Below are 14,083 nucleotides of genomic sequence, written 5' to 3' on the forward strand. Positions count from 1 at the left end.
GTTATACAAGTACGATTATGTAAAACATTATCATATTAATCATTTTGTATAAGAAAACTAGAATAAAAGAAAAAATGAAAAATAAAGTGAAAAATAGAATGCTTCAGTATGTGTTCAATCAATATCAGTTCTTTCTTTGGAGGTGGATAATGTGATTCATCATTAGTCCTGTGGGCATTGCATTGCTGAGAATAGTTAAGTTCTTCATCAAACAATATTGTTATCAGTGTGCATAGCATTCTCCTGGTTCTGCTCACTCCACTATACATCAGTTCATATTAGTCTTTTCAGGCCTTTCTCAAATCATCCTGCTTGTCATTTCTTATAGCACCCTAATATTCCATTACAATCATATACACAGCTTGTTTACCCATTCCCCAATTGCATCCCTTTGATTTCCAATTCTTAGCCACCACAAAAAGAGCTTCTATCAATATTTTTTGTCATGCAAATGGGTATTTTTCTCTTTTTTGGGATATCTTTGGGATATAAACCTAGCAGTGATATTGCTGTATTAAAGGTCATGCACAGTTTTATGGCCCTCTGGTCATAGTTCCAAATTGCTCTCCAGAATGGTTGGATCTTTTCACAACTCCATCAATAGTGGATTAGTGTCCCAGTTTTCCCACATCCCCTCCAACATCCAACATTTCCCTTTTTTTGTTATATTAGCTGCTCTGATAGGATTGATGTGGTACCTAAGAGTTGTTTTAATTTTCATTTCTCTGATCAGTAGTGATTTAGAGCATTTTTTCATAGGAGTGTAGATAGTTCTGATTTCTTTGCCTGTTCATATCCTTTGACCATATATCAATTGGGGAATGACTTGTAGTTTTATAAATTTGACTCAGTTCTCTATATATTGAGAAATAAGTCCTTTATCAATGATATATGTTGCAAAATTCTTTCCCAGCTTTCTGCTTTCCTTATAATTTTGGTTGTGTTGGTTTTGTTCTTGCAAAAGATTTAAAATTTTATATAATCAAAATTATCTATTTTATATTTTGTAATGCTCTCTATATCATCTTTGATCCTAAATCTTCCTCTGTCCATAAATCTGACAGATAAACTATTCTATGCTCTCTTAATTTGCTTATGGTACACCCTTTGCGTGTAAATCATGTATCCATTTTTTTACCTTAAAATAGCTCTCTCCAATTTACTGGATCAAAGGTTTTGATTAGAATAATTTTTTAATGAGAAAAAAGAATGTAAAATTTTTAAAGCTGAGACAAAGTAATGTCCTTGGAGCCTGGCATAAAATATAGGTACAGAGACATAACTGATTATTAATGTACTAAACTGAAATATTTACTAGCCTCCATTACATTAGAAAACTGGTGTTTTATACTGTGTGTATTATTTGGGACTCTAAGATGAACTTTGAAATATATTTTAATATTTTGGCCCTCTTGCCTTTTCATATAAGTTTAATTATATTTTTTTCTAGTTATATAAAGACTCTTGGTGGGTATTGATTGTTATTGCTTAAGTGGATATATTAATATGGGGTCTAAGTATTTTTTCCCCATCATTCTTCAACATATATCTTTGTTTAATATTTTCACATTTCCCCAAACATCCAGTTTGCTGTGATTGTTTTGTCTTTTGTGCCTCCTTCATGTTGTTTCCTTTGCTTGGAGTAAGTTTCCTTTGGTTTCTAAATCCTATACCTTCCTCAAGGACCAACCCTATCCCTAGCCCCCACCCCATGATTCCTTGCCTGGATACTTCAGCCCACAGAATATCCTTTGAATCACTGTAGCACTTAGAATTTATACTTCATGGTTTAGCACTCAATTATGTCCTTTTTCATGGTGTATATTATTTAATGTTCATTTGTTTTGTTTCTTCAACTAAATAATAAATTCTGCCAGGGCAGAGGTCATAATTTATACTTCTCTATTCCTCTTCAAGAATTATGTATCATCAATCAACCAAAGTACAAATATTTGAACAATTCTTGGTACATAGAGCTGAGCATATAATAGGAAGTTCACAAGTCCTTGTACCTTGACTTATCGTTTATGCACATTCAGTGGAATTTTATGACCAAATAATGTGTATCTTTAGAAATGCTAAGAAAATATGATCAGTTGTATACTTTTAACCCAATGTATATAAAAATAATTTCCATCACGATAGAACTCATAGAAGAGTTGTGATCACCTCACTCTACTTTACGTCTAGGACGAAAGACAGGTTGTGTTGCCATGAAAACTGGGATTGCAGGTGGATTATGGGATGTTCTGAAATGTGAAGAGAAAGCAAAATTTGTCTGCAAACACTGGGGCAGAGGAGTAACACCTCCACCAGTACCCACAACCACTCCTGCCTCCAAATGTCCAGATGGATGGATTTCCAGTAATAAAATAAACATGTGTTTCAAGGTAAATACTAATCATTAAGCTGAAAAAGAATTTGGAATACTGAAGAAATGAAAAGTGTCTTTGGAATTCCTTTCATAGTACTGTGCTTCATTATTTCTTTCTCTTCTCCCCCTTTCTCTTTTCTTGAGATCTTCTTGCCATACCTCTTAACTTGTCCCTCATTTTCCTATATGAGCATTTCTCATTCCTTGTTGAGCTAATGTATTTTCTCTTACCTATCTGCCCTGCTCTAAAAGTCCAACATGTCAACCAACTTAAATCATTAACTTAAATCCATACTAATGGAATTTTAGGTAAGGTCTCTGAAGACAACTTCCCAATTTTTGTTGTCTAACTCATTGGTAACTATGTTAATAATGATGTTAGTAAGGGAGATATTCTTGGAAATGGCCCATTAATTTCCTTCAGCTCACAAGCCACCAATAACTAATTATTCTCTATATACAGAGGGATGGCTTTGAATTTTCATCTTAAAGCATCAGATTGTATTAAATAGATTTTATGGTTGGAATTTAAGTATTCTTTGCACAAGGCAAATTATACTTTCTGATGAAACATGTTGGTGGGCACCCATATATTCACGCTTGTTGCAAAAATTTCTAAGTCCTATGATGAACAAGAAACAGCGAAGTCTCTAAACCATGAGGAAATGGGTTTATTGAGAGAAGGTACCTGTCTCATGATAAAGCCAGTCTCAGGTCTGGGACCCAGGGACCCCGAACTGTACCAGGATATGGTATTTATACTCAAATCAGGGCTCAAAAGTATTTATACATACTATTTTTAGACAGACCCCTCCCAGAAACACCATTTACACTACACAATTCAAGTGATGTATGTACAACACATCCTCATTGGATATTGGAAACCTCAGTCTTATGCAAAATTATGTAATCTAACTAGTGGATCCACTATAGTGCAAAAGTATTAACTGCTTAAATCCACTATGATTTCTGTTGATTGTAGCCGCTGGAAGCTACCAACTTCCATTTGATGATGGCTTTCCTTAACTTCTGATTGGTCCAGAGTAACTATTTTTAGTATTTGACCTTTAAGCTGATTGGTGAATATCTAACCACAATGGATTCAGCTAATGGTTTCAATTATGTGGTTTCTACATCAGTCTATCATATAGCATGCATATAAACTCCACTAATATCTGGCTTACTTATTCTATTATAATTTGCTTAAGCTATTAAAGAATACTTAAACATGTTGAATCATAATTTGTAGTGTAAATACTGATTATTACCGTACTTAAATGACTTATTTTTAAGGGTTGGGGAAAATCTCACTCACACATTATATACACACATGTACCTGTATATGTGAATATATGTATATGCATATACATATGTCTAGATACACACATATATGTCTAGACACACAAACACACATATGTACACACACACATATGTTACATCCACCCACATAGAGACTGTGGAAAATCTACACACATGCAGATGGTAGAAACCCGAAACAACTTCTCCTACCATACACATTGGGAAGTGTTTTCAGGTTTGTGACGGGTATCTTTTGGGGACCTGTTTGAAGCATGAATAGTTGTGGGGAGTCAAGCTAAAAAACCACAGCATGGCATTGGTTTATTTAGTTTTACTTCCTTGCTATCCTACATCAAATGAAATCTTGTCAACTGAAAGAAATGTTTTCTCAATTCAGTGAGGCGTATCATAAAAATAAGTTTTTGAAACATTTTACTTCTAGGTTTTCGACAAAAGCAAATACCATAAGAAAACATGGTTTGATGCTCGTGACTTTTGTAGAGCAATAGGCGGGGATCTTGCCAGTATCACCAGTAAAGAAGACCAAGTTACAATATGGCAGAACATGTGGTGTCATTTTCCCACACAACCCTTTTTCTTTTAATTTGTTATTGATAATTGCATCACTAATACTCTTGAATTATTTCTCTCTTTCTCTCTCTCTCTCTTTTTTTTTTTTTGGTGAGGCAATTGGGGTTAAGTGACTTGCCCAGGGTCACACAGCTAGTAAGTGTCAATGTTTCTGAGGTCGGATTTGAACTCAGGTACTCCTGACTCCAGGGCCGGTGCTCTATCCACTGTGCCACCTAGCTGCACCTTGAATTATTTCTGAAGTTATCAGATCATGCTGATGATGAAGAAACACGTATATGTTACAATTCTCTAAAATAGTCCCTAAATGATGTTCCACAGTTATACCTCCTCCCTCCTATACACACACTCAAGTACAGATTTAAGTGATAGGATCTTTTCAGATAAGTACTTAATAAACCATTGAATAGTATTACAAACTATAAACTCTGAGTATCTTTAGGTTCTTTAGAATCATTTCTTAGAAATTCTCTGCTTTTTTGACTATGTTTCTAGACTAACAAAACTGTAATAATGTATGAAGGCCTATGCACAGGCCTTGTTAAGTTGGTTTATTTGAATGCTCACCAATTTATTTTTTATACACAACTTTTAACTTTCACTTCTTATAGATGGTCAGACTTATTTCAGTTTTTTGTTTTTGTTTTTGTGGGGCAATTGGGGTTAAGTGACTTGCCCAGGGTCACACAGCTAGTAAGTGTTAAGTGTCTGAGGCCGGATTTGAATTCAGGTCCTCCTGACTCCAGGGCCGGTGTTCTATCCACTGAGCCAACTAGCTCCCCCCCGACTTATTTCATATAACATCATGTGTTCTTTTTGTCTTTAATGTCTTTTTTTTAGAGGTACTTCAAATTACCATGATGTCTTTTGGCTGGGGTTGACGATCGCAAATACTGATGAAGGATTTACCTGGTCTGATGGTTCCTTAGTGAGTAATCACCTTAGTCATTCTGAAGCATGAGGAGCTTCTCTTATCTAATTATTTAATTTGTGATGCTAATAATTTGGTTTGTTCCAGCTTGGGTATGCATGGTTTTCATGACTGCTTGAACCAGTTTTCTCTGCTACTCAGGGATATAAGTCCTTGGATCCCCATTTAGTTCTCTCTTCTCAGAGGGCTGTAGCAAGTTGTCTGAGTATGTTTGGGTGTGGGGGAAAAAAAGGAGTGGGAGCTTTAGCACTGTCAAGAAACTGATGATTGTGAGGTGGGATGGTTTTTATGTAATTTTGTTTGTTCTTTGACTCATCCTTCCTATGACTTTTTTCTTTTGCATTGATTTTATTAATTTTCCTGAGTACATCTTGTTTTTGCAACACATTTATTTACAAATATATCTCTCCACTTTCTTTTTCCCAGCAAGCTATCACTTGTAACAAAAATCATAAGAAAGATGGAAAAATAATTCAGGAAACTGACAAATATATCAAATATATTGGCAAATACATAATTTCTAATCTTTCTGAGGAGACCATCTATGGCTTTTTATTATCAGTAATTAATAGTAATACCTAATATTTATATAGTTCCATAAGGCTTCTGTTGATCCTCACAATAATCCTGTGAGGTAGGTACTATTACTATTCTCATTTTACTGGTAAGGAGACTGAAGCTTCGAGGTTAAGTGTGTGGCCCAAGGTCACACAGCTACTGAGTGTCTGAGGCAGAATTCAAAAGCAAATCTTCCTGACTCCAGATCCGAATTCCACCCACTATTCCATATAGATGTCTTTAAGAGACTTCGAGAATAGTTTTCTTAGAACTCAAGGTCATGAAAATAGGGAGTATTTTGGTACTGCAAGTCTGGCTATTTGCTTTTTTAATCCTCTTATATAGGATTAAAATTCAGCTGATTTTACTGAAAGGAGGTAGGGCAAATCCTCAAATCAATATCTGCATACTTGATTAAACTGAAAAGTTTTGGGACAGGGCAAAGCACCCAGAAATCCTTTCATTCCTACTAATTTGAGACTTGCTTCTGAACCAAGGCCATTCTTTTTATTTGTAAATAATATTTAATTTTTCCCCAGTTGCATGTAATGACAATTATTAACATTCAATTTTTAAAATTTGAGTTCCAAATTATCTCCCTTCCTTTCTGTCCCCCTCTCTCTTGCATGGTAAGCAATTTGAAATTGGTTATACATGTGCAATCATAGAAAACACATTTCCATATTAGTCACATTATGAAGAACCAACACACCAAAAGAATAAAAAAACTGAAAAAAAGAAAGTGAAAATAGCATCTTTGATCTGCATTCATTCTCCATCAGTTCTCTTTTCGGAGGTGGATAGCATTTTTCATCAGGAGTCCTTTGGGATTGTCTTGGAACGTTTGTATGCTGGAGAATAGCTAAGTCATTCACAGTTGATTATCATATAATAGTGCTGTTACTGTGTACAACGTTCTCCCGTGAACCAAGGCCATTCTGAGAAAGAATAGATAAGAAAATAACTGAAACTTGCAGCTTCCCTTTCCTAATTGAACAAAGTACATAAGAACTGGAGCTAGGATTTTGTTGATATGGAAAATTCCTGGCGGAGGAAGCTCCCTCTACCAAAGCAGATCATCCCCTTCTCTGAAACTCATAGTCTTGAAAAGTTGCTTAGAGCCCTGAGAAATTGTTGACTTCTGTTCCATATTTGTCAGAGACAGGATTTGTACTTGAGTCTTTCAGGTTCTGAGGCCAGCTTTCTATAGATTATGACATCCTGCCTTCAAAGAATTTGTATCAGATGCAAACTCTGACTAACTAGAATGTGGTGCATTCAATATAGGTGACATATGAAAACTGGTCCTATGGAGAACCGAATAATTATGACAACATTGAATTTTGTGGCGAGTTGAAAGCTGATCCTAGCATGCGCTGGAATGATATTAACTGTGAACTTCTTCGCAACTGGATTTGCCATATCAGAAAAGGTAGGATTATACTCCCTCCATATGGGAGGGATGCTTTATTTCCCTCCATAGTTTGGAGGACTGAACAAACAAAATTCTCTTTTTAAAAATTTTAAGTTGAAATAACAAGAAGAATGCCAGTATAGAAGGGGAAAAAATCATTCTTTCATTAGAAAAGAATGAAGTGGCTGAATGAAGATAAGATGAGGAAGGTACTATTATTATCCTTATTTGAACATGAGGAAATTGAGCTCATCAGGTTAAGTGACTTGTCCAGGCTAATATGGCTATTGAGGAATATTTGAGGAAGGACAAGCCTAGAGTTTGTCAATTTTTTAAAATTTTAGTTTATTACGAATGGTTGAGGAAAAAAGAAACATCCTGCAAGGAATTGTATCTGATGTTTCATAATAATAGAACGATCCCTACTTTTCATATCAGTGGGCAAATACTTAATTTCATAAGCAATTCTCAATGATCATTTATTTTATTATTCCTTCCATCCATCCATTTATTTATTTTTGTGGGGCAATGAGGGTTAAGTGATTTGCCCAGGGTTACGCAGCTAGTAAGTGTAAAGTGTCTGAGGCCAGATTTGATCTCAGGTCCTCCTGAATCCAGGGCTGGTGCTTTATCCACTGTGCCACCTAGCCCGTCCCCAGAGCTCAGTTTATTTATTGCAAATTTTGTCTTCACCTCTTTGTGGATTGCTGGGTACTACAACTCATAAAAATATAAGGTGTACAAAAAGAAGAGAGAGAAAAAGAAAAAAAACATTTAATTATTCATCAATATTGCACTAGCCCATGAAGCTGAAGTTGATCTTCTACTTTACTTTTCTTTGTCTTACAGGAGATGAGCTGAAACCGGAGCCAACACCTTCCCCTGAAAGCAGTATGTCTTTACTTATTGTTCTAATAGTCAGAACAGTTATGCTTTCCCCCCTTCTGTTTGTTCTTCAATTTATAAAGAAACACAGAGGTACAGATGAGTTCCCAGTCCCATCTTCCTTTTTCCTTGACTCAACATGTGTAACCACTGACCATGCTTACCCAGGTTCATCTAAATAGGACCCAAACCAATAGGGCCCTGATACAGCAGCATTAGGTTCTTGGTATTGTAGAGAGTAGGGAGGCTGCAAAGTTTTTGGAGGCTTGGAAAAAGTGGATTCCTGGTGCTGAATGATCCTGTCCATGTAACCAAACCCCTGCCTGATCCTCCCCTACATGTCCACATTCTTGCTTTAGGGTCTCAGTGTAGAAATATAGTTATTTCTGGTTGAGTTATGTTGCTGCTCTCTCTTTGCAACTTTTGATCCCAGGGGCTGCTCCCTGATGTCCTCTGGATCACACCCCTGACATTTGCTTCCTTACCTTTTAGACCCCTCAGTCACTGAAGATGGATGGGTGATCTACAAAGATTACCAGTACTATTTCAGCAAAGAGAAAAGCACAATGGAAGATGCACGGGCATTCTGCAAGAAGAATTTTGGAGACATAGTTACCATAACGGGTGAAAGTGAAAAAAAGTTTCTGTGGAGATATGTAAGGAAGACATTTCTCAATTCCAGAATGAGGGAAATAGTGGGCTAAGCAAAGATATGGTTTAAATTTCACCCAGCATGTGTAGCAACCAGTAATATGCCAACCTCTAAGTGTGGATCTACATCTGCCATCTCCCAAGATAATAAGAGAAGGAAGTTAGGTGGGGCAACATTGATGGTGCTGAAAGGGACCTACTGGGTAGTGTTGGCATGGGGATAACTACACAGAAGCAGGTTCCATATCTGACTATCTAAATGTATGCCCACTCAGAACCCATTCATGTGTTCTGCAACAGCTCTGTACTCATCCTTCAGAACCTTATGTGGTGGTAGATTGCTATTACTTACACAAGGCTTCACTGCCATTCCATCTCCCTGTCTACTTGAAGGTTGTAGGATGATAGTTAACAATGTCTAAGTTCAGAGCCACAACTGGGACCGAGCCAATGGGGCTCTGGGGGCCCAGAGGGAACACTCTTTCTCCTCATTGACTGCTTATTCCACGTCCTCGCTGGTCTCTGTAGAACTTTGTCATATAGCATAGTCCTGGTTCCTTACATGGCCCCACTCCGAGGTTCTTGATCCTATGGTGCCCTTCTTCATGCTGTGTTCTCTGCATAGGGACTCTAATCCCTTGCTTTATTGGCTATATACACACTATCTTCCCTGCCCCTCTCCCTCCCAGGGTAAGAGTTTCTAGTTATGACTCTAGGTGCTAGTAGAGGTCCTCACTAAAAACACTTGGTCATTTCCTTTCCTCTCCAAACATCATCAAGGAATACTTCATATTTATGCAGCTTCTTTGCAAAGAGCCTCCAAAAGTGTAACATTAAACATTGATGATTCTGTAAAAGTTAAGTGAGAACTAATGGAGCAAAATTACTTCCTCTCCAAGAAAAAGACCAAGTAGGGAAGTCAAACAGCTTAGGTTTTGATGCGACTAATTTGACTTTTGAACTTCCTCCATTTCTATGGTCACCAGAAATCAAGAGCAATCTGGTACAAGATGATGGAAGGAAAATTTGGGTCCTGAAGTTTAATGATGGCTGCTTTATTTGGGGGGGGATGTCTTCATTAAAATGGTAGCAAAAGTGTTTTGTTGATATGGGCATTAGACACGACGGGAAATAGGTCACAGAAGACATTTAGAACGAGCGTATTTGCTTTGATTGAAAATGCATTAGAAATGTTTAGTGTTTCTTTTTCTTTCTTATAAAGAAAGCACTAAGATTATTTAACCTTGTTTCTGATGAGATCTCAAAATGGGCAGAAAACTACCTTGTAGTGGTTAAATGTGATGTCTGATTAATCAAAGCGAATAGAAATGTTGGTTGAATTCACTTGATTCTTATGTAATTGAATTAAACTAAAAACTCATTTCTCCATTTTAGGTTTCCAAACTTGATGTGGAAACCACATATTTCATTGGCTTACTCCTCAGTCTGGATAAGAAGTTTATGTAAGTGAAAATAATATTAATGATGATTGAAGTTATATGGTGACTTATGGTCACAAAACACTTTTGTATATGTTCTCTTGCTCAGTGTTTGCAGTAACCCTATGAAGCAAGCAAGGAAAGTATTTTTTTTTAATCACTTTTCCTAGATGAGGAACATAAGGCTTAGAATGGTTAAGTGACTTGCCCACAGCAGACAACTAGTCAGTGACAGAGTCAGGATTCAAATGCAGATCTTTCTAATTGTGAATTCAATGTTCTCTCTCTTCTAGCATAGTGGTTCCTTTGATTAGATCCAAAGAACAGATCAATGAAATGAGAATTTTAAAAAATTTACCTCTTTTTTGAGAAATCTTCCATAAGTAGGGAAGAACGTTGTTTCATGTTGTTTCTTTCCATTTTTCAGTCATTTTCTTTTTCCTCCTCCAGCTTGATGAATCTTTCATATGTAGGGAAGAATACTGTTTCTGTAGTAGTATGCTTCTTTTTCTGTTCTGATAGTAGTCCCTAACTCTGAAGGATACACTATAGCAGATAGAGTGGGCAGTTGTGAATTTATTGGAAATCTTGTATCATTTTTATTCGTATTGTCCTGGACAAGTGAAACAAAACATGTCTCATGTTTTCCTTTTTTTTTTTTTTTTTTTTTTTGGTGAGGCAATTGGGGTTAAATGACTTGCCCAGGGTCACACAGCTAGTAAGTGTCAAGTGTCTGAGGCTGGATTTGAACTGAGGTCCTCCTGAATCCAGGGCCAGTGCTTTATCCACTGTGTCACCTAGCTGCCCCTTTTGCTTTTTTTTTTTTTCATGTTTTCCTATTAGCTCCTGGAGCCACATAATTTTGAAGTTAAATCTCCTCAAATGGAATTCCCATCTTTAAGAGGCTTATCTGAACTGTTTTCCATTAGGTATCATAGAAGGAAGAAAGCAAATAAGTGTTTGTTATGTGCTTTTTATATGCCAGGCACTGTGCTAAGCACTTTACAAATATTTTCTCATTTGATCCTGACAACAACTCTGAGAGGTAGGTGCTATTATTATCCTCATTTTATAGTTGAGGAAAATGAGGCAAATGGGAGAAATGAATTGTCCAGCATCACACAATAATTGTCCGAGACTGGGTTTGAAATCAGAATGAGCTACCTCTTCTTCTTTGTTAATTTGTGTTTTTATATCTTCTTTGATAATCTGTCATATATCTCTTATATCTTCAAGCGTGACTATCTTTCAATGCTGTGTCCTGGGCCCTTCTTTCTCTATACTATCTTCCTTGGTGATTTAGTTTGCTCTCATGAGTCCAATTATTATCTCTAGACAGATGATCACACATCTATTTTTCCAACCTTAATCTTTTCACTCATTCTTTTCCTGAATCAATAGTTGCTTGCCAGATAGCTTCACCTAAAGATCGAGTCATCATTTTATATGTAATGGAATTTTACTCATCATCCTTTCTCTCAAACCTGTCCTTCCTCCACACTTCTCTATTCTTATCAACATCAACACCATCCATCCTAGTCACAAAGCTCTGAAACACTGGAGTAATTTTGTGTTCTTCTTCCCCCTTACCTCCCAAATCTTGCTAGTTGCCAAGCCCTACTGATTCAATCTTCACAACTCCTCTTGAATACCTTTCCTTTTCACTCATACTGCTACCCCTCCAGGCCAAGCCCCCATCGATTCTCCCCAGGAACCTTCAAAGTGATCTCCCTGCTTCCAATCTCTTCCTTCTCCAATCCATCCTTCACTTAAATGTCAAGATAACCTCCCTAAGGCAAAGCTAGGGACCATGTCCCTCCCCTTCCTGCTCAACACTCTATGTCTGGTCTCCATGCATGCCTTGGAGGAATTCCTCCTCCTTGCCTCTCAAAATCCTTATTATCTTTCAAGGGTCAGAGCAAATACCAACTCCTACACAAAGCCTTTTCTGATCCCCTTGCTCACCATTGCTTTCTCCTTCCTAAAATTACCTTCCGCTAGTCCTATGTGTGTCTATGTCTTATTACCCCTAGTAGAATGTAAACTTTCAGCAGGAGAAATTATTGCGTTTTTAGATTTGTATCTAAAACACCTAGCACAGTGACTTAGTACAATGTCTGGCACATAGTAAGCACTTAATAAATGTTTATTGACCAATTAACTTGCAAAAAAACTACACTTAACAAATGTTTGTTGAATTATGTAAGGGGCTAAAAGTCTAGCTATGCTGTCTAAAATGTCTAAAATGAGTGGTCACCAATAAATTATAAGCTTTAGCAAGAGTTTAGACTTTTAAGGATTTATTAAGGAGAATAAGAATTTGGTGAAGAGAGGGAAAAAGGCCTAGATTCCTACATCTATCTATCTCAGGGAATGAGCATTTTAGCTCCACTCTCCATGAGAGTCCTCAGAAAAGAGAGTGAGCCACACCTCCTTCATCCCTCAAGACTCCTGTGAAACTGGGAACATCCCATCCACTTGCACACACATCTCCAAGCTAATTGGCTGGTAGACTTGATTGACAGTACCCACGAGCAAACATCACTTCTTGGCGCCAAGGAAAGCTGCATGACTTGCCCTCAGATGCCTTCTCCTCATGGTGGAGCTTTCCTATAGTAACTCTCCAGCAGGTGGCATCATTCCAATCATTACAATTACTGCATATAGATAGATTCAATATAGTGATTTTTTACCACTAATGGGAAGAGTTAATTTTCTCTGATGCTTATTATTTTTCTTTTTCATATATATATAACATACACACATATGTGTGTATGCACACACACACACACACACACACACATATATATATATATATATATATATATTTGTGTATATATATATATATATATACACAAATAAATATACACCTATATTTGATTGTTCACTTGTTTTAACATATAATTGGGGGAAAATAAAAAATATATTTTTTGTTGTCTTTTTTTGTTCTTTTGGGTTTTTTTTTGGTAGGGCAGTGGGGGTTAAGTGACTTGTCCAGGGTCACACAGCTTTTCACTTTTGGATCCCCAGTGCCTAACCTTATACTTAATAGTTATTTTATAAAAATTTATGAAATTGAATTGAAATTAATTGAATGGCATTGAATGGCACTTTACTGGATGACATTGTTCCTCAAAAAATGCCAAAATTCCCACACCTATTAGTAAGACAACATGGTTGGATAAGGCAGAAGATGCTTATTTATAGAATAATGAATTTATGCCAAGTTTATGATTTTTGACAAGTTTTCATAGGTATCACAGGTTTTTTTCTTTTTTTTCCCCTTTTTTTGTGGGGCAATGAGGGTTAAGTGACTTGCCCAGGGTCACATAGCTAGTGTCAAGTGTCTGAGGCTGAATTTGAACATAGGTCCTCCTGAATCTAGGGCCAGTGCTTTATCCACTGTACCACCCAGCTGCCCATATCACAGGGTTTTAAAAATCATCTTTCAATCTTTCTACTATCAAGTTTTTATAATAATAAACTGGTCCCTTGTATCTATATTTGCGATAGAAACAGATTTCTAACTATCTTCTTGTGTGTTTACTTTTGCAGATGGATGGATGGTAGTAAAGTGAACTATGTGTCTTGGGCTCCAGGTGAACCCAATTTTGCCAATGATGATGAAAACTGTGTAGTCTTATATTCCTCTTCTGGTGAGCTAAATTAGAACTATATGAAACTTATATGCTACTATAATGGGGTCTAGAATTGCCGTTAACTTCCATAACTTCCTCTGCTCTTTTCCTTTTTTCTTAATTTGCTATCACCCCTTAAGTGTGACCAACTTCAAGTCCTATACAATAAGAAGCAAAATATTCCTCCTCACAACTGCCAAACTGATATTTCTAAAGAAAGATCTGATTGTGTCCTTCCTGTGCTCAAGAAACTTCAGAGCCTCTAAAATAAAATACAAGCTCCCCTTTTGAGATTTAAAATCC

The 14,083-nt window shown here is 36.6% G+C and overlaps 1 protein-coding gene across 1 annotated transcript in view; it reads left to right on the plus strand.

The window, feature by feature from the left end:
- The window catches only part of MRC1 (mannose receptor C-type 1), a 120,607-nt gene that overhangs the window by 75,434 nt on the left and 31,090 nt on the right, over positions 1–14,083 (plus strand). Inside the window, 8 exon segments of the mRNA XM_043969197.1 lie at positions 2,191–2,390; positions 4,116–4,240; positions 5,105–5,192; positions 7,041–7,185; positions 8,017–8,058; positions 8,545–8,708; positions 10,099–10,166; positions 13,698–13,798. Of these exon segments, the coding sequence (XP_043825132.1) occupies positions 2,191–2,390; positions 4,116–4,240; positions 5,105–5,192; positions 7,041–7,185; positions 8,017–8,058; positions 8,545–8,708; positions 10,099–10,166; positions 13,698–13,798 (933 nt within the window).

Source organism: Dromiciops gliroides, chromosome 5, assembly GCF_019393635.1.
Source record: "Dromiciops gliroides isolate mDroGli1 chromosome 5, mDroGli1.pri, whole genome shotgun sequence".
Lineage (NCBI taxonomy): Eukaryota > Metazoa > Chordata > Mammalia > Microbiotheria > Microbiotheriidae > Dromiciops > Dromiciops gliroides.